A 21,798-nucleotide genomic window follows, 5' to 3' on the forward strand; every position below is an offset into this window, starting at 1 on the left:
ACATAAATGTTGTCATCCTGAGACCCAGTTACTTTCCTGTTCCCTACTGTGTGTGGTGGAGTGGAAGAACCCCTAAAGCTGCCGTTGTCTCTTGCCTGGGACCTTTCCCCAAAGCTTCTCTGTGCTCCAGTGCTGTTCCCTGAGGCACTTTGCTTAAGGAATGACACACATCATTGTAGGCAGGGTGTTTTTTCTCTGTGGGGGAAGGAAAAAGATGAACTGAGTGCACAGAATATATGATACAAGTTTGGGAGGCTCTGCTTTCTAAATTTTGTGCATTCTGTCCTGGACTAAGCCAGAAGCTGCTTAATCCTTTGTGCTTAACATTGCAGTGCTCCTGGGAGTCCCTATTTAAAGGGTATGTGGATTGTGTTTAGTTTCACAAGTGATTTCAGCCAGTGCAAGATCACATTTGGGAGAGTAACAGAAGTAGCTGCTTGCTTCTCTGTAGAGCTCAGATGCACAGAAGCATTGAAAAAGTTGAATTACTGCTGAAAGGAATTAATGGAATCTCTAAAGTAAGCATCTTTTTTTTTTTTTTTTTTTTTTTAAGGACAGGCTGAAATTCTATTCTCTGATGTTGAGCTAGACTGCAGTTTTCTCTAGGTATTCTTTCAGTGTTGAAATTAGTGGCTTTAACATTTGTTGTTGGCTGGGTACTGTGCAGCCTGTCAGGACAGGCCTCCTTTATGTGTATGAAGGCATGTGTACATATCCCTACGCTATCCTTATTTGCTCCTCGTCAGTCTGTTTTAAAATGACAACAGCAACAAGTTTCATTAGGGGTGTTTTCCTTTGGCCGTGTATTAGTTGGTTAAAGGTATTTAAACTTTCCTAAGCACCTTCAGAATTGTTTTAATTTTAACAGGTTTCTTCTGTTGCTAAGAGGAGAACTCTTGTGACCAGGTTACCTCTTCATGATCTTTTTCTGCCAATGAGCAACTCACAAATAATGTGGAAAGGCCCCTTTCAGGGTGTATTTCAGGTGCTTCCTGGAACGTGGGTTTTTTTCTGGCTAGGGTATGTTTTGGTTTTCTGGGGGAGGTTAAGGGAGTTTGGGTTTTTTTGTTTAGATGGGTTTAGATTTTTTTGTAGGGAGCTTCTGGTGCTACTCAGTTGGGTCATTTTATTGCCAGGCAGAGGAAAAAAAAATAAAAATCAAAGCTGTTGACATCATTCTTCTTTTTCTTACCCCAACACCCAACTGGTCTGTTCAGCTTGTATTATACTGCATTTGCACAGCTTCTGCTTCTGTGACCCATTAGGACAGAGCCTGCTTGTGCTTAACAAGAGTCTCTTTCATGCTTTGTGGATCTCTCCAGGACACAGCAGGACACGAAATAATCCCTTTTGCATTTGGTAGTTTCACAGTACTTTTCTGGTGATGATAAAATAACCTTTCTGAATGAAAATAATAGCATCATCTCCATAAGCCTGGTTTTGATAGAAGGAAATTATGTCTTTGTTTCCACGTCTTCTGTTTGGGTTTTTCTTCCCCAGCAGATTACTTGCAGATTTTAATATTTTAAAATCTTGGGAAGAGTGTTACAGGTTTTTTAAATCAGTATGTCGTTAGTTTCTTACAGTAATGTCTGTTAAGACTTAGAGAACCAGTTCTTTTGAATCATAACTTAAAAAATTGAATTTGTATTTTTCATTCAATGAGGCCAGAGTTTTCTGAAATTTAATATGCAATCACGTGGCTTCACCTTATTATTAGTTCTAACATAAAATAAAAGATCTGTATTTCAGAAAACATGTTTGTACAATCTTCACACATGAAGCTTTCATTTTTGTATGCTAGGTGCATTCTCTAATATTTGAGTTACTGAAATGGTTGACAAAGTAACTGTGTATGATGAAGAAAGTATCCTTTGCCTGTTTTAGCCATCTACTCCAACTTTCACATTGTGAGGTCGGTTAAACTTGGCCTTAAGGCTTTTTTAACAATCTTTCAGAATATGTTTTTTACCAGAAGAATTCAAGCAATTTATCTATTTGTAAGGGGCTTCTCAATGAAAGTAAAATTTCAAGTAATGGAGGTAGCTGAACATCCTGTTACACAAGGGGTCCTTTCCTGTGTTTGTAGGAACCATTTCATGACTTTGCCTATGTTGGATGTTTTGTTGTGCATTAAGTTGTTGTTATCCTCCTGTTTTAAAACTCACAGAGACCTGCAAAATGGCTCTTTACTTCATAAGGTCCTGTGATGGACTGGATCATCAGCCAGCAGTGGACCAGTTGGCCAGCTCTGGTCTTGGGCTGCAGGAGCCACGGGGAGGACTTGGCAGCATACTGCAAACACTTTATTTGCTAGTTTGGGTTGGAAAGGCTTGAGGTATGGTCGTGTCTGTTTACTTCGTGTTTAGAAAAGGGTGGGACCCAGCTCATCAGCTTGCAGAGACAATCTTTTCCTCTGATTTCCTGAAATGCATCAATCAGATGTTTTCTGCTGGTCTCCTACTCGTATAGTTTTACGACCCCTGCTTGTCTGTTCCAGGTTGTTGGTGAAACCTGTTTGTTTTACTCTTCCACATGCTACTAACTGCTGTTGTGAATATGGGATGTTCTGATTAAATAAGCTTTTTCTTGTAGTGTGTGCAAGTGTTTTTCCTACTCAAGTTCTGAAGTCTTCAGTGGGTTTCACAGTGAATGCTTCTCTATACAGAGCCAAATGAAGCAAAAAATGAGTTTCCCTGTTCTTATTAGTTATACTTATTCCTCTAAAACTACATAGTAATGATCTTAAACTCAGCTTATGCATGTGTGTGCACACTCGTGATTCTGCTGAAACATTATTTATAGCTACACAGCACAGATGATGGCTTAAAAAAGAGGAATAATCAGCATGTTGTGGATGCTGGGAGCATTTGCTTTATATTTTTATGTGAAGTATGATTCTATGTAATGTTCTGCAGTGCAGCAGTGTTCCTTCTGCTTGTCAGTTTTAGCAAAACGGGAAAAAAGGGATGTAAGCATTTAATACTGGGACCCAGCAAAGGCACCGTAAACTGCTGCTCACTCTGCTTTTACTCCGTTTTTGTGAGTTCCTCTATACTGCTTTGATTTCGTACCTTGGTATGTTATTAGTCTGTCAAGAACCTGGAGTTACAAATTGTCTTGGTACATTGTAATGGTGGTGTAGATAAAACACAAAATACAATGAGCTAATACTTTAGTCTGTTTAATACCAAATACTGTCCTGAGCGAAGAGGAAGGGCATAAATGCTTTTATGGTACTAACAAATACCTTATCTGGCTGCAGCTGTTGATAAAGGGAAGTGGGAATTGTCTGCCCACCTCTGTGGAAGTTTTCACCAGGCAGTGTTATATGTGCATGTGTTGAGGAAACTGATTTCTGCCCTGGATGTCATCTTTCCCCTTGAGCACTGCTGGGAGAGAACAGTGCATTGCAGTATTTGACTTTGAGATTCTTAGCATATCAGCAGAAAGAACTGTTTTTCCATCCAAACGCTGTCCATCTGTTTGATCAAAGTCTGTTGCTACTCTCAATGTGTTGCTGCCTTTGTTTAATCTTCATTGTGTTTCCTTTGAAATCAAAAGTACTTCTTCTATTTACCTGTTTTCCTGCAAAAGCTATTTCTTGTAGGATTGTTATCCTACATGGATATGTGCATATTTCCACATTCACATGTATCAGAAATCATTGTTTTTATGGCGAGTTTAATGAAGCAGTGGGGTTTGTGGTGCTGGAATGTGAACAGCATATGATTTGGGAGTTGATTGCTACTGACTTCTGTTTTAAGCGAAGAAAGGGGTGTGAAGATTGACAGGAGAACTCACAGTTATAACAAGGTAGCAGTTACAGACTGAAGAATCTTTTTACAGGAAGAATTTTTCTGTTCAGCAGTTTCTGCAAGGTCAGGAAAAGAATGGCAGCAGGATTTTAGGATTACAAAGTTATCAGTCATTAAGCCATATGTTGTTGAATACTCCTGACTACTTCTGAAATCTTTTAGGGCTCTTAAGTCATTGTTCAACTGGAATTCACAAGACAAAGCACGAATCCCTTGGTTTTTTGGATCAGTGGTGTTACCAGTGGAAGAGAGATGAGATAGTTTGTTAATGAGGTGCTATATGAAAATGGACCTTGAAATCTTTTGGCAATAGCTGAAGGCTGTAAAATACAGTATTTTGCAATCAAAATGTTTATATCTGGAGACTGAATCAAATACTAAATACATCTTGAAGCTCCACTTTGGAAATGAAGGTAAAAATTTGGAAAGGGAGTGAATAATTGGTAGCAGGAGGCTGACTGAGCTTTTGCTTGAGTCAAACCAGAACCTTCCATTTCACCATGGGGTTGACAGCAACCTGTCATGTTTTCCTTTGTTACACAGGATTGATTAGTGATGTTTAACTGCTTTTGAGCAGTTGCATAACATTTGAAGCTGCTGTGTTTTCCCCATTTATCCAAACTCCACAAGTTCCATGGAGAGTGGGATGAAAAGCTGTTTTTACCCTACCCTTCTACCTTGAGAAATGTCTAGCACCAGCCTGGGGTAAGGTAGAGTGTTTTTTAAATATAGGCTTGGGAGAATAAACTTAGATTTAATATGGAAAGTAAGAGAAAATTTGAGGATAAGCACTTTGGAAATCTAGGTGAGCTTAACTGTATGGTTTTTATTATCATGTACAGCAGTCTGAGTTGAACAACTGTGAAGGGTAGATCTGAAGGAGTGCAGATGGTTTTGAAAGGGTTTGAATTTACTTAAAACTGAGCAGACTTTCTTAATTTTATATATATTCCTTGCCTCTCCAACTGTCAGAAAAGAGTTGCTGAGCTAACAGGGCTGTGTAGCATAAAGGTGGCTGCTGCTTCCAAAGGATTTAGGACCAGTGGGCTTGTCTGCCTCCATTCCCTGTAACTTCCATAGCAAATGCATGTGTTGAAAGTACCATGATGCATGAGATCAGTGGCTATTAATATAATGTTTTTTTCTATCAGTAGAACCTTTATCTGGGGAGCAAAATGTGTTTTGGCAATAAGCCCCACAGAAGATAAATAAAGTGGCATTTTCATCTCTAGCTCTGACCTCCATGCTCTCATTACTTGTCTTTGAACAAAAGCCCTTTATTACTCAATTATTTTATATTGTGCTTTTATCAGTTGCAGTCTTCAGGAAGACATGCTTTACTCTAGAAGCTTCTTGATCATCTTTCAGGTTAAGTAATTGTTGATCAGAAAAGGCTGTAATGCTGGCTTTAGATATTGACAGTTATGTTTGGATGTTTTATGTATTTTTGTATTATAATTTATTTGCCTTTGAATAATTGTGAAGTTGTACTGGAGCTCCTTACCAGGTGGTTTTTAATAGTTTTTCTCATTATTTGCAAGGCAGCTGGATATTTTTAGTCCTCTTAACTGTATTGTGAAAGTCTGGACACAGCTACCTTACTTTCTCAGTAGCTGTATAGGATAAGTGACATACTTTTCCATTATTCTGAACAGAAGTCTGTGTGGTTGTCAGCACAGAACACAGGTGTTTATCAGCTGATGTCCTTATTTCAGAAAAGGCTGCAGAAAAGAAAACTGCTAAGACTAACCCTGGAGGACAGTCTTCTGCATTTCAAAGCCAATGGCTCTCTGCTGGGTTTTGGGTGCTTTTTTCTTTTTCTCCCTTTTTTTTTTTTTTTTTTTTTTTTTTTTTTTTTTTTTTTTTTTTGGCTGTGAGAGATGCTCTTTAAATAGATTGGGCTGACTGTCAGGCTTAAAATCAAATGATTGCGATTAGGTAAGTGTTTGCAAGATTTCATTACACTGCTTTAAGAGACAGTCCAGCAGAGTTTTATAAAGCATTTTGGATGAGGAAGCTGGAGAATGTTTTGCTAGGAAGAGTATTTTCCTGCAGTATAAAGCTGTACTTGACCCCAGCAACTTAGAGAGTCTCACTTTGGAGTGTTTCTGCAGAATGTTGTCTCACCATGCCTCTTGTTGGTCTGAGCAGTTAACAGGAGTGTAGAGTGGGTTGGTTTTCATGTTTCGTGGTTTATTGGTTGTTGGCTTGAAAAGCTGGTATAAAAACATTCTTTCTTCATAAAATTGTTCATTTTTTTCCTTCCTATGACTGTAGAAGCGTTAAATTATCTGTAGAAGTGGCACCATTGCCACAGTGGGTAAATGCATTCCTAAAAAGTGATTGACTTCAGTATTTTGACTACAGTTTCTTCTGTTGGTTGATAGGCTGTATAAATACAGTGGTAGTGACCAAAAATAATGTTTGTTTTGCTTGCTGTTCTGTCTAGTGTTTTCTGGTTTTGTTTGCATTATCTTGAGGTGATCTCTCAGAAATGGCCTTCACTGTGTCTTCTGGAGAAACCGGTAGTGTTTGGTCAGGCTTGCTGTATCTGTACTCTGAAGAAGTAGACCCATGGATTTAGGGAAATGTGATTTTAGTCTTCACTCAAAAATCATCTTGATGGTCTTTATCAGCAACTTTTAGCCAGACAATTAAATAGTTTGCTTCTAGTAAGTGGAAGATTTCTCTGGTGTCTGAAAGAGTATTTATCCTAACCTTAGAAAACTCTATTTTCCAGAAAGGCTTTCAGAAGTTAGGAAGGTCTCTGGTACTTAAAACCTGGTCTTTACAACACTTCAGGGACTGAGAATTGTGCAACAGCACACAGAAAACAAGGAAGACCAGTATGAGTCTGTGGGCACCGGCGGCACTGGGAGGTGCTGTCTGTTCCCAGTTCCTGGTTCCACCCAGTAGGCACAAGGAGCACAGAGCCAGGTAATCAGGTTGTTAGTTTAAGAGGAAGACTGACAAATGGGTGCAAGCTTGACAGCAGAAGCATGACAGACTCCTCCTTGCCTAGTTCTCCCAGCAGAGCCATCAAGGCTGAGAAATGCATGCATAAAGCAGAATTTTTTCCCCTCTGTTGTCCCATTTGTACTGTGAAAAAATTCTTGGCAATGGAGATGAATGTAAATCTACCTTTTTGTAGTTGCACTTTATTGTCTAGGTGAGCAAATAAATCTGTCTCATATTTCTGGCTAGCTGAGAATCTCAAAAAGAAGAGACATGCTTAAGAGGAAGAAATGACCTTCTTTTGCCTCTGTCAGGTCCCTGCACTCTTCACTCTTCATCCAGCCTCATGGTTATTATGTATTGGGAAGTTTTTCCTCCCCTTTATTTTCTTTTCATTGCCTTCAGGATCGAATTTAAACTGACTTGTAAAGCTGATTATCTTTTGGGATGTCTAAACTAAATGAAGTCTGTAATATTGATATGTCTGCAGTTAAATATAATTTAATCCATACAGAAATTCACAAATACTTTTATCATTGCAGGTACATTGAGAAAGTGTGTTCTCAAGTTTATTTTTATAAACTTTCCATCTAGCTGAGAACACCTGTGGGATTATTCTTGTGCCTCTTCACTGAAAGAGTCAAACTCGGGAGCCATCTGGGTGAAAACTTTCAACAAAATCCATTGTCTTGGACAAGTCTGTCTTTTCTTGTTATCAAAAAGATCTTGATTTCAAGGTTGCTTCTCACCTCTTTAGGTTTGCAGCTTGTGAAGGCATGATTTGCCCTCAACACCATTAATCTACTCCCTACCATCAGAATAGGCGTTAGGGTACTGGGGGAAAGGAGTCTATTCTCTAAAATCAGACGCGTTCACATTTTGAAGCGTTGAAGATCTAGAATGTTTGGTTTGCCTTTTTTATTATATGTTCTTTATCTGTTTTTAATGTTTTATTTACTCCTCATGAAAACGTTTGTATAATATTTATTTAATATGAATAGTTATATTTCATTGCTAGGTTTTTTAGAGGTTGGCACGGTGCAGAGCTGTGATCTGGAGATCTGCTTTTGTCCTAACTGGGTGGTTACCAGCTGAAGTGTTTCTTGCTTGTTCTTAGCTTTCCAAAGGCTGTGTAGCCAAATGAGTAAACTGAACGTGCTTCTGTGTGCAGTCATGGTGCTGAGAAGTCAAGTCTGCTAAGCCTGTGCAGAAGCAGTGCAGGTACTAAGCTTGCACACTTATGGTGAGGGTTTGGGCCAGCTTGAAGTAGTCTTGCTTCAATGGGAGGTGAATTCTGAAGCCTCCAGTCTTGAAATTTGTTCCAAGACAATAAAAATAAACTAAAAAAGTTGACTTACTTTGTCATGTCTGATGTAGCTTTGCTCAAAAAGTGTTCAAAATTTAGTTTTACGGCCCATTTTGAGAGGCAAGTCTTGTTTTGGATTTGAAGTCCACTGAATAGGTACGGCTCTCAGCTGTGTGTCTTGGGAATGTTTTGGATTGTATTTTTCTTTGTAGGTGCTGTGGAACGAATACTGAGTGTTTGGCTGAGTGGTTTTTCTGAGGCAGCACAGAGCCTGCCTGTCTCAGTTGGTTTCATGCATACGTCTCTGACACACAGGCTTAACCACTGCACCTACTGCATGTGGCGTTGCTTTACAGAGATCCTAAATTGATCCCTAAATGGCTCACATAGTATGGTTGGCTCATGGTTGAGCAAAGAAAGGGGGCTGAGGCTGCAATTGCTTTGAAATGACTCCTGTCTAAGTTCAGCACTCAGGAATGTTGTGTGACGGGCACGGTAATGGTCTGTGTCTGCAGGCTTACAAGCACGTCTGAAATTTTGCATGGCACGCTGGCAGCCAGGAGGACTGCTCATCTGTGAGCAGATATTTGCCTGCCTACAGCAGTGCTGAGACTTCATTAATATTTGTAGAATGAGTTTAATGGAAGTACGAATGAAGTATTACTAGAAGGGAATGTGTTAAGCTGCTGTAACACATTTGCAGGTATTTAGGAAGTTCTTTGTGTTTTGTCAGGAGATGAAGAATTTGTAATTGTGTGGAAGGTGAAGAACATGCCCTCACAGATACCCAGGGTTATCTTTGGAAGGCATTATACCCTCAGTTAATTTTTGCTGATGTACAAACCCTACGTATGTCTATTTTGTAGTGACTTCATGCTTCAATTAGTTCTTAAATACATTTGGATTAGAGTTGTCTTGCTCATACCAGCCATAATAGGTAATTTCAATTGTTACTATGTGTATCAAAAGTTGTTTAATTCTAGGTGTCATTGGGAATGTCCCTGGAAAATACCATGCTGGTTTCTGTAAATATAGGTGGACTACACTTGAGGGAACTTAAAAAAAAATAAAAATATTGCCATGAATCTTGTAGTTCCCATTTCTAGAAATTGCTTAAATATCTTTTTTGTCGGTTTCTTGTAGGTGAGGGGAAAAAATGAACTTGTGGTGGGAAGAGCACTTTCTGTAATTGTTCTGGCTTCTTCAGAGGCTTCTATGCCTTTATAAGAAATTGTATATCCCATGTACCCAGATTAAGTAGCATTTTAGAGGTGCACATAGTTTCTGATGAATGAACTTTGGAGACTGATTTTTTTCTGGAGAGTGCAGTGGGTTGCTGAGTCAGGGATGAGCCTTGTGCCTTCCATGTTCAGTGCAAAATCCCGGTTATAGAGTGGAGAAATGTGGTAGCATGTATTCATAGAGGCACAAATCCTCGTGTAACTGTTTGAATGAATGAGATAAGTTAAAAAAAAAATAACACTACAAGATTGTAAAGGATATGTTTGACTACTGCCATGAGGTTCACTTGAACGTTGTGGTTTATTTTTTTAATCTAGTTTACTTCTTAACCTTTTCAACATACTCCTTGCCTCCTTGCTCTTACAGACCTTTCTCAGAATCCTCTGTTCTTTTCCATGTTAATTTATTTTTTTGGGTGGAGGAACGCTTAGATTTTTTGCTTTGTCTCTGAAGATTCAGTGTATTGTGGGAGGTGAGGCAACACTGGTCTTGGCAGAACACCACAAAACCAAGAGAGTAATTAAATGACGCAAGCCTTTGATTATTTTTCTCTCTCAAGCTTTCTGGCACGGCTGGGCATTCCGATTGCAAAAGGAGGATCGGGAGAAGAAATTTCTAAAGATCGCATGCAGAATTAGGAGAACTGTGTCCGAGACTTCTTGCTTCTTTAAAGCTCTTCACTCTCAAGTTCTGGAGTTACGTCTTTTTCCCCTGTGAGGAGAATGTCACTCTCATCACCCAAGATACATGTAACTGAAAGGGAGCTGCCAAGGTTGTGTTTTGGTTTCCTTGCTCTCTTACTAATTGGATTTTTCCCATCTTCTTCAGGAGGATTATAGAAGGATTACAGAAGCCGCGTTTTTGGGGGTGTGGGAGGAAGTTGTTGTTTTTCTCGTCTTGAGTCTGGGACCTCCTTGATTTGCCGTTTGTTCTCTGAAGTTCCTGCCTGTTTGGAAAAGGGAGAAGCAGCATAACATGGACTTGCACAACCGTGGATTCCTTCCCTTTGTGAAATGTTCTGCGTGGCTGCTTTTAAAGGAGGTTGTTGCATGCATAAGCAGCACATGAAGAATAGCATCCCAGGCTGGATTTAAAAGAAGCAAACTCCTTGAGTCCTGGCAAAAGGATAAATACTGTTTAAACTATAGTTTAAGGAAGTATGGCTGCTGTTACAGTTTCAAATTTTTTGAAAGGAGGCATCTGATAAGTCAAATACTCTGCCAGCCTAAACCTGCATTTTCTACAGCTGAAACAGGAAAATGTCTTGGAAAAGAAATTACTTTTCTGTGGGTCGGGGGAATGTACAGGGCATGTTTACTCCACGAAATACCACCTCAATAGCACCCAGTAAAGGTCTCAGCAATGAACCAGGACAGAACAGTTGCTTCCTGAATAGTGCGCTACAGGTAAGAACACAGAATAAAGAATGTTTCTGGTTTTGCCCTCTGTCTGTTGCAGTATTTTCATAGGCACTGTGCAACAAATATAGCTGAACTTGGGTACATAGTTGTTGGTGGGCATAGATAGAATAAAGCTACATTTGGAAAATCAGATTAAGTTATTGTGAACAGCTTTTTAATTTTCAAGTTTTCCTGGTAAATTCAACAGCATTTACACAGTCATCATTTACTGTACTTGAATGTCTTGTCTGTGTAAGCCTGTAGAATATCAACCAAAGCTAAAAATATACATAGAAAATTTATTTTAAAATAGTAGGTTATTGCATAGCTTGCAGAATGCATACTCCTTAAAAGTAAATATAACTTTTGTTGAACCAGTCAAGGTTTGATAATAACTATGCAAGATCCATTTTATGTAGTTCCGTTTTCTTTCTGGCTGCTGCTTTGTAGTTTAGTTTAAATGAGTGTTTACTTTTTGATTTAGAAGGAAAACCTTTTCTAGTGCCAAATTCAGTGGAGTGTTATGGCTGCTATAGAGGTGCTGTCACCATTTAGATGCTTTGAATGTCTGATGGTTGAGATTCAGTCCATTTGGCAGCAGGGCTTAAAACCCCTTCACACCAGTTTCCATCCCTTCATATGACTTTTCTGTGCAGCACAGACTGTATCACTATGGGTTTGGCTTCTGGTTTGTTTTTGTGGTTTTTTTTCCCATGGACACAATCAGGTTCTCAGCTTCAGGCTTCCATATAGCCCCAGTGCAAGTAGTATAAATGTGTACCTATGACCCTCAGTAGGTTTAATATGTTAGAAATTACAAGGCTAAGAGAAGTTTCCAGTGATGTTCTGTATCAATTACCTTTATTAAGCTGTAAGGTGTAATGACTGGCTGCTTTCTAATATTGAGTTAGTGAACCTAGGTCTGGACTAAGCAGATCCTAATACCAGCTGCATGCCACACATGAAGATGAAAGCATATGACCTGGTCTTTAATCTGCTACAGAAACCCTTTTCTGCTGAAGAGAGATAGGATACTGAAAGTACTTTCAATCTGAATTTAAAAAAAAAAAAAAGTCAAGACAATAATTATTTCATAAAATACATGCTTCTGGGGTTTATCCTAATTTTTTAACACTTAGTCTGAAATGCTCTTGAATGTTTGTTGCTCCTCGCTCTTACAAATTTCTATAAGCATTCAAGTTAAACTCCATGGGCAATTACATAAAAAAATTGGACTCATTCCTGAACGTAATTTTTTTGTCCTTTTGTAAAGTCTGCAGTAGTTCTTCAGGAATGTTTGTGTGTAATCAGATGTTTTCAATGCTTATGTTGCCTCTCAGGCCCTTAAGTACAGGGATAGTTGGAGTACAAAGCCGTAGCAATTATGAAGTTTTGGGAAACATATTGATTATTTTTAAAAATATGTTTACTGAATATTACATATTACTGTGGTTTAAATAACAAGTGGTCCCAGTTGAAAACACTTACTGAAACCAGCACATATTTTGCCCGGGTGCTAAATTTTTCCTAGCCGGTTGCTGCAGATAAATTCATCAGAAATAAGAAGTTTGGTTCCTCAGTGCTAATGAAGCATTTAGCCAGTCACATGTCAGCCTGGACCTTGCTGCTCTGTCCGGAACCTGGTGGGACGTGATTTAGGTCAGGGCTTCTTGCACTGCAGACTTCTGCCTTCTGAAAGGCTGGTGACTGAGGTTTGCTGGAAAGTCCAGTTACTGTTAGTTTGAGCTGAAATGGCCAGTGCTGACCACATTTATACATAAAGAGCTCACTGTAGAACATCTTAGAAATGGCTATTATTGCTATTTTACATATCAAATTTGAATAATTTCCTGGGAGTGCGCAGGTTTAGCGGTAAAACTGAAGAATAAAAAAACATGCTGCTGTTAGAGCAAATGTCACCTCTCACTGTTGCTAGCAGAGCATGTGAAAGCGTGCTTGCTTTTCTGTGCTGTGACCCTACCTAGTCACACACCTGTTATTAGCCCCATACCTGTCCTGAGAGAAAGGTATAACTGCCCTAGTAGGCTAGGGTTAGTAATCATGGCCTCTGAGGACACTTAGCAATGATAATATTGGGCATAACGGATTTTAGTATGCTGCTGTTTTCACTTGCACAAACTCGTTAATGTATATGCGGTTGGTGCTCCGTTTTTTCAGCATTTAGGCTTCCTGCTCAGAACAAGAAAGCTGTGTAGGACTGCAGGAATGGAAGAGTTTCATCCCCAGCAGTCCATGGGGTGTCCTGGGCAGCTCTGCTCAGCCTCATGGTGTGGTTGCCCAGCGGCCGGCCCTGGTGCCAGCACTGTGGAGCAGTCAGAGCAGGTGCTGCTTAAGCCAGCACTGCACATGGATCAACAAGGAGTTCTCTAATCTAAAAACACATGGCAAGAAATTCAGAGGAAGGTCATACTGTAAATTAGCATCTGAGGGTTGCAGCTAAAGTAGAAAGTCAAAAACGTCAACTTGCAGTTAGATCAAAGGCATCCCTTTTAAAGGTGATCACTGATGACGTTGGTGTACTTCTTGGATTATTCAGCATATGCAGTATAATCAGAAGCCTATGCAATATTATATTTTATATATTCATAAAATTGGCTGTGCCCCCTTTTCTGTTTCAGGTTCTCTGGCACTTGGACATTTTTCGCCGCAGTTTCCGACAGATCACAACGCACAAATGTATGGGTGATTCTTGCATCTTCTGTGCTCTTAAGGTAAAAGTTAGAAATACATTGAAAACCGTTCTTTAAAAATTTGAACAGAAGTATTTATGATATTTAATTAATATTTATAATCAAACTTGGATCTGAAAATTTGTGAGAAGAAGGTAAATGTGATATTGATAGCTAGTGGTCCAAGATCCAGTTTCTAAAATGTGTTCAAGCTAAAAAATTGTGAAAATACTGTTTCAGTTACAAAGACTCCTCTTAGTGGTGGGTCATTGTGGTCCATTAATTCAGGCAGTAAAACACAAGTTTGCTTTATTTTTTCCGGTTTATCATTTGGTGTACAAATATAACACCATACTCAGTCAGTAGGCTCATCAACATTTACCTTTCCCTTCAGAGCTACTTTAAATGTCAGGATGGGGAAGGGCATTTTAGCGAAGCCTTTCTTTTCAAAGCTGATGATTATGTAAGGCTAAAAGGCTATGTTCTACTGTAAATATTGATGTCTGCATTAAATGGCTCTGCTCTTTGTAGTCTCTGTTTTTAAAAACATCAATTCTGGTTGTAGCTGCAGATGCAATAACTGACTGCCCGGACAGTAAGATCTTGATGCCAGCTCTGATTTTGAGTACTGCTACATACTTGATTAAATTCTGCAATCCTGTGTCTCTGTTTGTCTCTATCAATTAATTTGTTGCACTTCTGGGGCTTTTTTGTGGCCTCCTTTCTAAATTTTGCTAGCTCAAGCCCCTGGCTTCTTGTGGGAGAAATGGATATGATGCAAACATGATGAAAATACCAGTTTTAATCTTCCTGAGCAGTGATTTTCCTTTTTGAAATTGAGACTTAGACATCTTCTTTGATCACAAATGTGTTGTAAAATCCAACTAAATATATAAATTAATTGTGGGAGAATTTGTGTCACGAATTCTATGTACAGTAGTGAAAATGACAGAGAACATATCTTATAAAAATGGCAAAACAGAGGACAGGTTTAAATTAAGATCATCTGATGTTACCAGGCAATATTTATGGTATGACGGCTGTCTTGCTGCTGTTAAGTGACACCACAGGTGCTCTGGTAGAGATAGGCTTGAAATGAGTGATCTAGTGAACTTTTGGGCTGTTGTTGAGGAGTTTTCCCTGGCAAATGAACAGCAAATGGAGACTGTTAAGGCATGAAGTAAGAGAATTCATCTTTTTTTGAAGGGAAATTTGTCTCAAGACATATCTGTTGAAATGATGAGACAGGATGATGATATTTACAGCATTATCATCAGAAGAGGATATTACAGTGGGTTTGATGCAAGGTAATGCATCCAAAGTGAGATACAGCTCTTCAGACACAGAAAAGATGGAGTATTAAATACATCCCCTTCCTTAAAGGGGAAGGACAAGACTTGGGCCTGATCTGGTTTGAGTTCATTAAGTTCAGTGGGATAATTTAAAGGTATTTTTTGGATCAGGCCCTCGAGTAATGTCAAGTGATTGTTGGTATTCTTTGTTAGCCAAGATGAGGTCAGAAAGAGAAGGATTTAGGAATTTACCATGGATGCTATTCTGGGGTTTATCCTAAAAGCATGATCAAGGAAATACCAGGAGATCAGATAGGTTCTGCCATGAATGAAATGAGATCAGATAGGTTCTGCCTTTCTGTGTAGAGTACTGAAAAAGGGAGAGGGATGTGAAGGGATATTACAGGAAAAAAGAGAGGATGCACCTTTGTGGTGCTGGTCATCAAAGATGAAGTGCAGACAATGATGCAGGTAGATTAGCAGTACTGGTATGAGAGGGAAAGCACTGCAGGAAGACTGGAAGATGACAGGATCTCTGGAATATATGTATTAAAAGCAGACATTGGGTCAAAGAATGTTTAGTTTTGTTGCTAAAATCCTTGTTTTGAAGTGTGTAGTGTGCTATTATAAACTTGGAAATGACAGGTGGTGTGGCAGAATTCACAAATTCTGTGCCTGCAACCATATGTTTATTTTTTAAATGAAACAGCTTTTGAAAAAATGTGCTGCTCTCTCTTTTCACTCTCAGATATCTGCAAAGGTTTTGTGTGTGTGTGTGTTTCTGGTTTTGTTTGGTTTCTTCCTACCTGAAGTTCTTAACAATAATGTTTCTAGCTGGGAATTGTTACAACCCTTAAATTCCAATAAAGCAATAATGTTGCACCAAATCCTCTACTACTTCTGCACATTTTGGGAAACTTGTGTCTAGTTGTGTGCAGAATTTCTAGAGCTCATAAAAACTAAAGAACACATAAGCAATTAAAGGATTACCTAGGCAAGTATTTTTGAATATGGGCAGTAACCAGAACTTGAAAAAGTAAATTCCAACTGGATCCAAATCAAAAAGTTAGCATTTACTCTGTCTGCAGTCTGTTCTTTGTGGGAGACTGCTGTGACCTACCAAAATCTATTCCAGAAACTCTTTCTCTGGGTGATGTTGTGCCAAGCTTTCACTTTTATTATTTTGTGTAAAATATTGATGTGTGTATGTAAGTATTTGAAAGTTTCCCTCTCCCCCTTGTTGTGTTGTTATCAAGTCAAATACTATTATAAAGGTGAGTTATAAGGACTGTCACTTGACTCTAAGAGAAATTGGGGGTGCAAACGTCCCCTCAACCCCCCAATGAAACCTCTGGGCACCAGAAACATAAGCTGTCTTGCTTGAATGCAAAGGGAGGGGTATTCACAAGGGACAACCCCAAACCGTGGAGATGGTCGCATCCATCTTCATGTTACTCCTTAAGCTGGCAGTAGAAGGGGGGGAAAGGCTGTTCAAGGTATTTACTCGTTCTCTGCTGCCCTCTGGATAAGTGTTTTCAAATTGCTCTATTTTTTTTTTCCTCCTGTGAAGGTCGGTCTGTCTGTCTGGTACATGTTACGTGTAAGCTTCTATAAGACAAGTGAGATTATGTGCTTAATGTGCACCTAATACTGCAAGCATCACCAAGAGCATGTTTTGTGTGCCAGGGCAGCAGGGTCATCCCCTCCTTTCTGTGCTCATCTCTTCCCTGCCCCAGCTCTCCTTTCTGCTCTGGAAGCCTTTACCTGTTGTCCTGCCAGAGTAATGCTGGATTAGCCTCCAGGTCTTTGACATCCTCTTTTTCTTGAATCTTGCCTTAGGCTTTGCTAAGATGAGGGAGAAGAAGTGGCTGGATCCAGTGGGAACACCAGAATTTGGAGCTCTAGACCATGCGAAAATCTCCTATTAGGGTCTGGGGAGAGGTAATTAGCCTTGCATGCTGTCAGGTGGATCTGCCCAAAATACTTGTCCAGACCGAGCAAGGTGGAGGCAGGCCATGTTTTTACTCTTCTTCGGAGCATGCTGGCATGTTCGGATTCCAGCCTGGCCTGGGAAAGGGACGATACTTGTGGGGAGGAGCCTATGTCATGTTCCCCTACTTCACTTCAGGGTCCCTTCACAGCGTACCTGACACCAGCTGTGTTGTACAGAAGAGGGTCCATGCTCTTCTCCTACTCTGAAATGTTGCTCTGAAAGTGACATCCTCTTCCTTTTGGCTCTAGAGGAAGATAGTCTTCTCTAAGCTAAATTTAGCCATGGGATAACACTGAAGAAGTTGTATTTTTTCCACACTTTCTTGACTTGTTCCAACTGTTTCTAGGGATTTGGATGTCATGCACAGTATTTACTGTAAGTGCTCACTTAGCTCTCTAAATATTTCTTGTAATTTCAAATATGGGATCACAGGACAGTGATGTCACACCTGATCAAATCACGTTTTATTTTTGTACCACATCGAAGACTTCCATATCACAAATTCTTGAAGTAATTTTAAAATTTGATGTGCTACCTGACTGTGTTTATGTAGCTAGAAAATGCACCTTGAAATCATACCAGATATGCATTCCTTGGTTGTTTGGAAGGAACGTTGCATCAACATCTATAAAACGGGAGATCTGCAAACCTTTTGCTAGAATCACTAACACTGCTCCTTAAGATGTGGCATTATTTAAATATTTTTTTCAATACACAAGCTGTCCTTACCACTGTGTGGTTTGCCTGCAGTAACACTGGAACAGCTTTTTGATTTATTATTTATGCTGAAGTCTACTATGATTTGGTTTATTTTCTTTTTTTTTTTCCAGTATGACTTTGCTTTGGTGTTTATCACAGCTGGAAGAGGGTAGGAAGGGGGAAATCCGTCCACTGTACTGAGCATGCCACAGAGAGTTTGTTCTCCTTCCAGGGATTGTACTGGGAGCTCCATAGTGCCAGGATACAGGACAGAGTGTTTTTTGTAGGTCACAAAGAAGAATGTTCTATTGATTGATAAATTCTAATAGAGCTGGTCTTTTCTGTTGTTTTGTCATGAGCAACAAAAGCAGGAAGAGTGTGAATTTTCTGTGTAGAAGTGATGTTGTTTAGAATGAAAATGGAGAACAGTAGGGTTTTACAGCACTTTGAAAAAGTGGAATAACTATAGTTGGTTCTGAAAAGCCACTTGCTTGAAATTGAGTGATTTATTATGAAATGTTCATCATGTGGTTGAGACCATAATAGGTTGGTTGCAAAGATTTCATCCTCTTGTTCCATGCTTTTTTCAAATGACAGTAGTATTTCAGGGTAAAACAGTAGTCAAAATATATAAAATAATTACTTCTATTGCTTGAACTTTTTTCTTCAGTTGGCACTTGCAGTTAACTGCCTGCCAAATAAACTAGCATCAAGTACAGTTTCCTGAGTTAATAAACTGGTAATTGAGGCTTCTAAATAACAATTGGTTATTTTGATCTTGATCAAGAAGTTAATGAATTGTTACCTAGTAGATGTGCATGTTCTATGATTTGAATTTCTTTCCCTGCTGCCTTCCTAAACAACACTTGTGGAAAGTATTATTTTCACTTGATTTTGGTAGTAGCCAGGAGTGCCTGACTTGACAGAGTCTGTATTGAGGACCTGATCTTGAATATTCAGGGTGCAGTGTGAGTACAAATGGAAGAGACCTAAAAGACAGGAATAAATGGAAATCTAGGTTGATGGTTATCAGACTTGGAGGTTTGAAAAGAGATCAAGAGACACAAAACCAAATAGACCTAGAGTTTGTTGCAGCCTTGAAGGTGAATATAATATGAGGAAATGTGGGGAAGAAATGTGATCTAGTGGAAGTACTGTGGGTGGAGGCTGATGTATTTGGATAGGAGAAAAGTGATTTTTAGCAACCGTTTGAAACAGGTTGTTGTGCTGAGTACAAGAGTTCACGGGCAGAGTGTGATGTTCTGAATGAGAGATTAGGTGCCATGAACAGAAGAAAGGTTCTCTGAATTGAATAGGGTAAGAAGGGCATGCTATTGAAATGGAGACAAAGTTTAAAAAAAATTATGCAAACAAGAATCCTATCACCAAAACCTAAGCAATTGATTAGTGTAGGGAATTCTGAGGCATTTGAGGGGAACGTGTTTTGTTCTTTGAAACACCGTACAACTAGAGCTGCAGTGTTATTCCTATAGAGAAGAAACTTCTGTGTAATTCTGGAAGGGAGTAGTTAGTTCTCAGAAAGCTGCCAAGGACACAACTCAAAATTCCAGTGCATGAACACTGTTCTGATTCAGTAGCTGTTCCCTATTGTCTACATCCATCAAGTTATTCTTATGTCAGCCTACTTTTGCATGCTTGATTAAGAAGTCACATGTGAATGTATATCAAGCTTGGTTTGTTTCATCAGGATGGTTAGTTACACACTGCAGATGTCCGTTCATCCCAAATCAATGGAATACTTCTTTCCTAGGGAAGAAGTTGATTCCAAACACTATTAAAGATAATTGGGAGATCTTGTAAATTAGGAGGGGAGGGGTTCACAGTTACTGCAACTTTCAAATTTTTAAAAGAACTCTCAAGAATGTATGTCACTCCCATGAATTACCTAAAAGAATACTTGCTATCTTTATTCTCTATTATTCTTTATTTAAACCAGCTGAAAAAAAACTTGGCTTATGATGATGCTTGTGAATTTTAGTGCTCTGAAATATCTTCAAGATTTCTTGAAGAGTTACGTAATTAACGTACCTTGTCTCAAAATTTACGTTGTTTACCTTTATTTGATCTTTGATCAATATACATATAGAAAGTTCATGCTGATCCCCACACCCACACTTCCCAAAGTGGAGGACACTGGAAGCCCACTGACTCTGATGTGTGTCAGAGGCCCAGCTGTGTAGTAGTAGAAAGGACACGAAGCCTTCAGTTAAAAAAATATGAATAATCCTTCTGAATAGTAAAAAACAAAGTGAGGCCCTACAATTGATTGTTTGAGATGGTTAAGGAAGGTCCAGGTTTGGACCCATCTGAGAGCAAGCTGGTGAAAGATAACAATGTAATTGGAGTTGATCTTAGTGTTTGGGGAAGAACCATATGTAGCTAGATGGACTTTGTGAATTTATCAGTCTTAAAGAACACATGCACTCGCTAATTTTATTCTCTGCTACCCCTTCCGGACTTTTGAAGAGCTGTAGGGAAGGGGATGTGAAGAGAGATGGGCTTCTTTTCCATATAGACATCTCATAGGAATTATAACCAGAACACAGATGTCCTATCTGAAAAATCCCTTGCTCACACTGTTCTGTCTTAGCTTGTAGACTGACCAAGGTACCAAGAATGTGTCCCTAGTGTAGACTGCTATTAATACAGTATTAGTAATTCCTAGGTTTTATGTTAAACTAATTATTTTTTTGTTCAGCATCCTTGATTTTAGTTACTGCAGACAGGTAAAATAGAAGAAACTCTGCATTTTCATGGGGCTTTTAGCAGTCTCCATCCATATTGTTGCTGCTGTTAGGGGCACATTTGTCTTGGAATGTAGAGAAGGGGATCATCAGTGCAGTGAGTGCACTGGTGGGATTTCCACCATCTTCAGTTTCAGAAGAAGTTGAAGAAGTTTTTGGAGGAGAACGAAGTTTGTATGTTTTGTATATGAAGTTGCCACATTCCATAAACTTGGAAGAAAGGTGTGGTGAGAACTCCTGGGGCAGAATGAGGAGTGCTTTCCTGGTGTGCACTGAGCTGGCTCTCATACCTGTGTATGGAACCAATGGTTGAGCAATTAACAGCATCGCTCACAGGCAAGACCTTAAATGAAGAAGGGAGATCTGACTTAGATAATGTAAAGTGATGAAATTGCAGGAAATGCTGTACCTGTCCATCTAAGGCTGAGAGACAAGAAAGACTTGTTCTGAAGGGGAGCAAAGAACCTATCTTGAAAAAGAAAGGGGAATCAATCCCAACAACCCCATCTCCCCTCCAAAACCCCAACCCAACCCCACTGACTGAAACCTAAGAAAAAACAAACTCCCCTGTGTTCAAAGTGCTTTTGACTTCATTTGAGCTGCTTTTGGGACTTCCTACAAGCACTGGGTTCCAATGTGCTCTAAACTGTGCTGTGCAATGACATAAGATTTGATCTTTATTAGATTAAAATGCACAATTACTCACTGATTTTAAGATTTTTTTTCCTCTATTGTAATCTAAATAAGACTATATACCATTGTTTGCCATGTCATTACAAATTTGAGGAAGCATTCTTCCATGTAATATTGGGATCTGTTACATCCTGATTTTTGCATTCTTCACATGATTGACATTGCTTAATTATTTTTTGTTCCATGGTAAGTGTACTGTTTCTTTAAAGATGGAAGTTTAAAAGAAGGGCTTCAGTTTCCTTGTTTGCTTCTCCTTTTACCTAATTTAGAGCATGCATTGTTTCTCACCCCTCAGGAGTGCAAAGCCATTTCAGGGCTCTCATTGAAGCAAAACAGGTCCTGCCCATCAGCTCACGGCAGTGAGGTTGTGGACCAGTTGCTAGACAAGTGTCTCAGATCTGTGAAGTGAGATCGAATAAACAGAATAAACACATTTCTGAAGCACAGTTGTGAATATTTTGAAGGGCTCTTAAGTTATTTAATGTAAAATGTGAAGCAGGATGGAGTTATGCTTCACTGCCTTTTTTTCTTTTTCTTGAGAGTCACTGAAATGAGAAAATTCACTAATGAAACATGAAACTTGCTCAGTTATGAGAGTGACAGAAATGGCGATCTAGTTTAAGTGCAGAGACGTTGTCATCCTTTCTGTTTTATGTCTGTGTATATAAAAGATGGCTGAGGAGGAGTATTGTCTGTAGTTCATGAAGTATCATACAGCCTCTCAGCTTTCTCTTCATTACCCTTTTCTCATGGTTCTGATACTCTAATAAAGGCAACAGTAGAAGAGTTGTGGGCTTCAGCACAATGGGCTGTTAATCCATGAATGAGCACGTTGAGGACCACCAAAATGAAAGTTGCAGTAAAGAGGCATAGGCGTGATACATCTGTTTTAGACTGTGTCAGCACTATAGATTGTACCATTCCTATGGCAGAAGTGGTAGGGCC

The 21,798-nt window shown here is 39.2% G+C and overlaps 1 protein-coding gene across 12 annotated transcripts in view; it reads left to right on the top strand.

Moving 5' to 3' along the window:
- The window catches only part of USP54 (ubiquitin specific peptidase 54), a 92,229-nt gene that overhangs the window by 35,425 nt on the left and 35,006 nt on the right, over positions 1 to 21,798 (top strand). For 9 of the 12 annotated variants that reach the window (XM_058421675.1, XM_040072140.2, XM_058421673.1 and 6 more), the window contains 2 exons: positions 9,881 to 10,727; positions 13,361 to 13,453. In XM_058421675.1, coding sequence (XP_058277658.1) covers positions 10,581 to 10,727; positions 13,361 to 13,453 — 240 coding nt within the window. In that variant the 5' untranslated portion in view covers positions 9,881 to 10,580. The remainder of the gene's footprint in view (positions 1 to 9,880; positions 10,728 to 13,360; positions 13,454 to 21,798) is intronic. The other 3 variants (XM_040072146.2, XM_040072148.1, XM_040072144.2) reach the window with 1 other exon arrangement.

The sequence above is a fragment of the Hirundo rustica genome, chromosome 8, assembly GCF_015227805.2.
Source record: "Hirundo rustica isolate bHirRus1 chromosome 8, bHirRus1.pri.v3, whole genome shotgun sequence".
In the NCBI taxonomy this organism is placed as follows: Eukaryota; Metazoa; Chordata; class Aves; order Passeriformes; family Hirundinidae; genus Hirundo; species Hirundo rustica.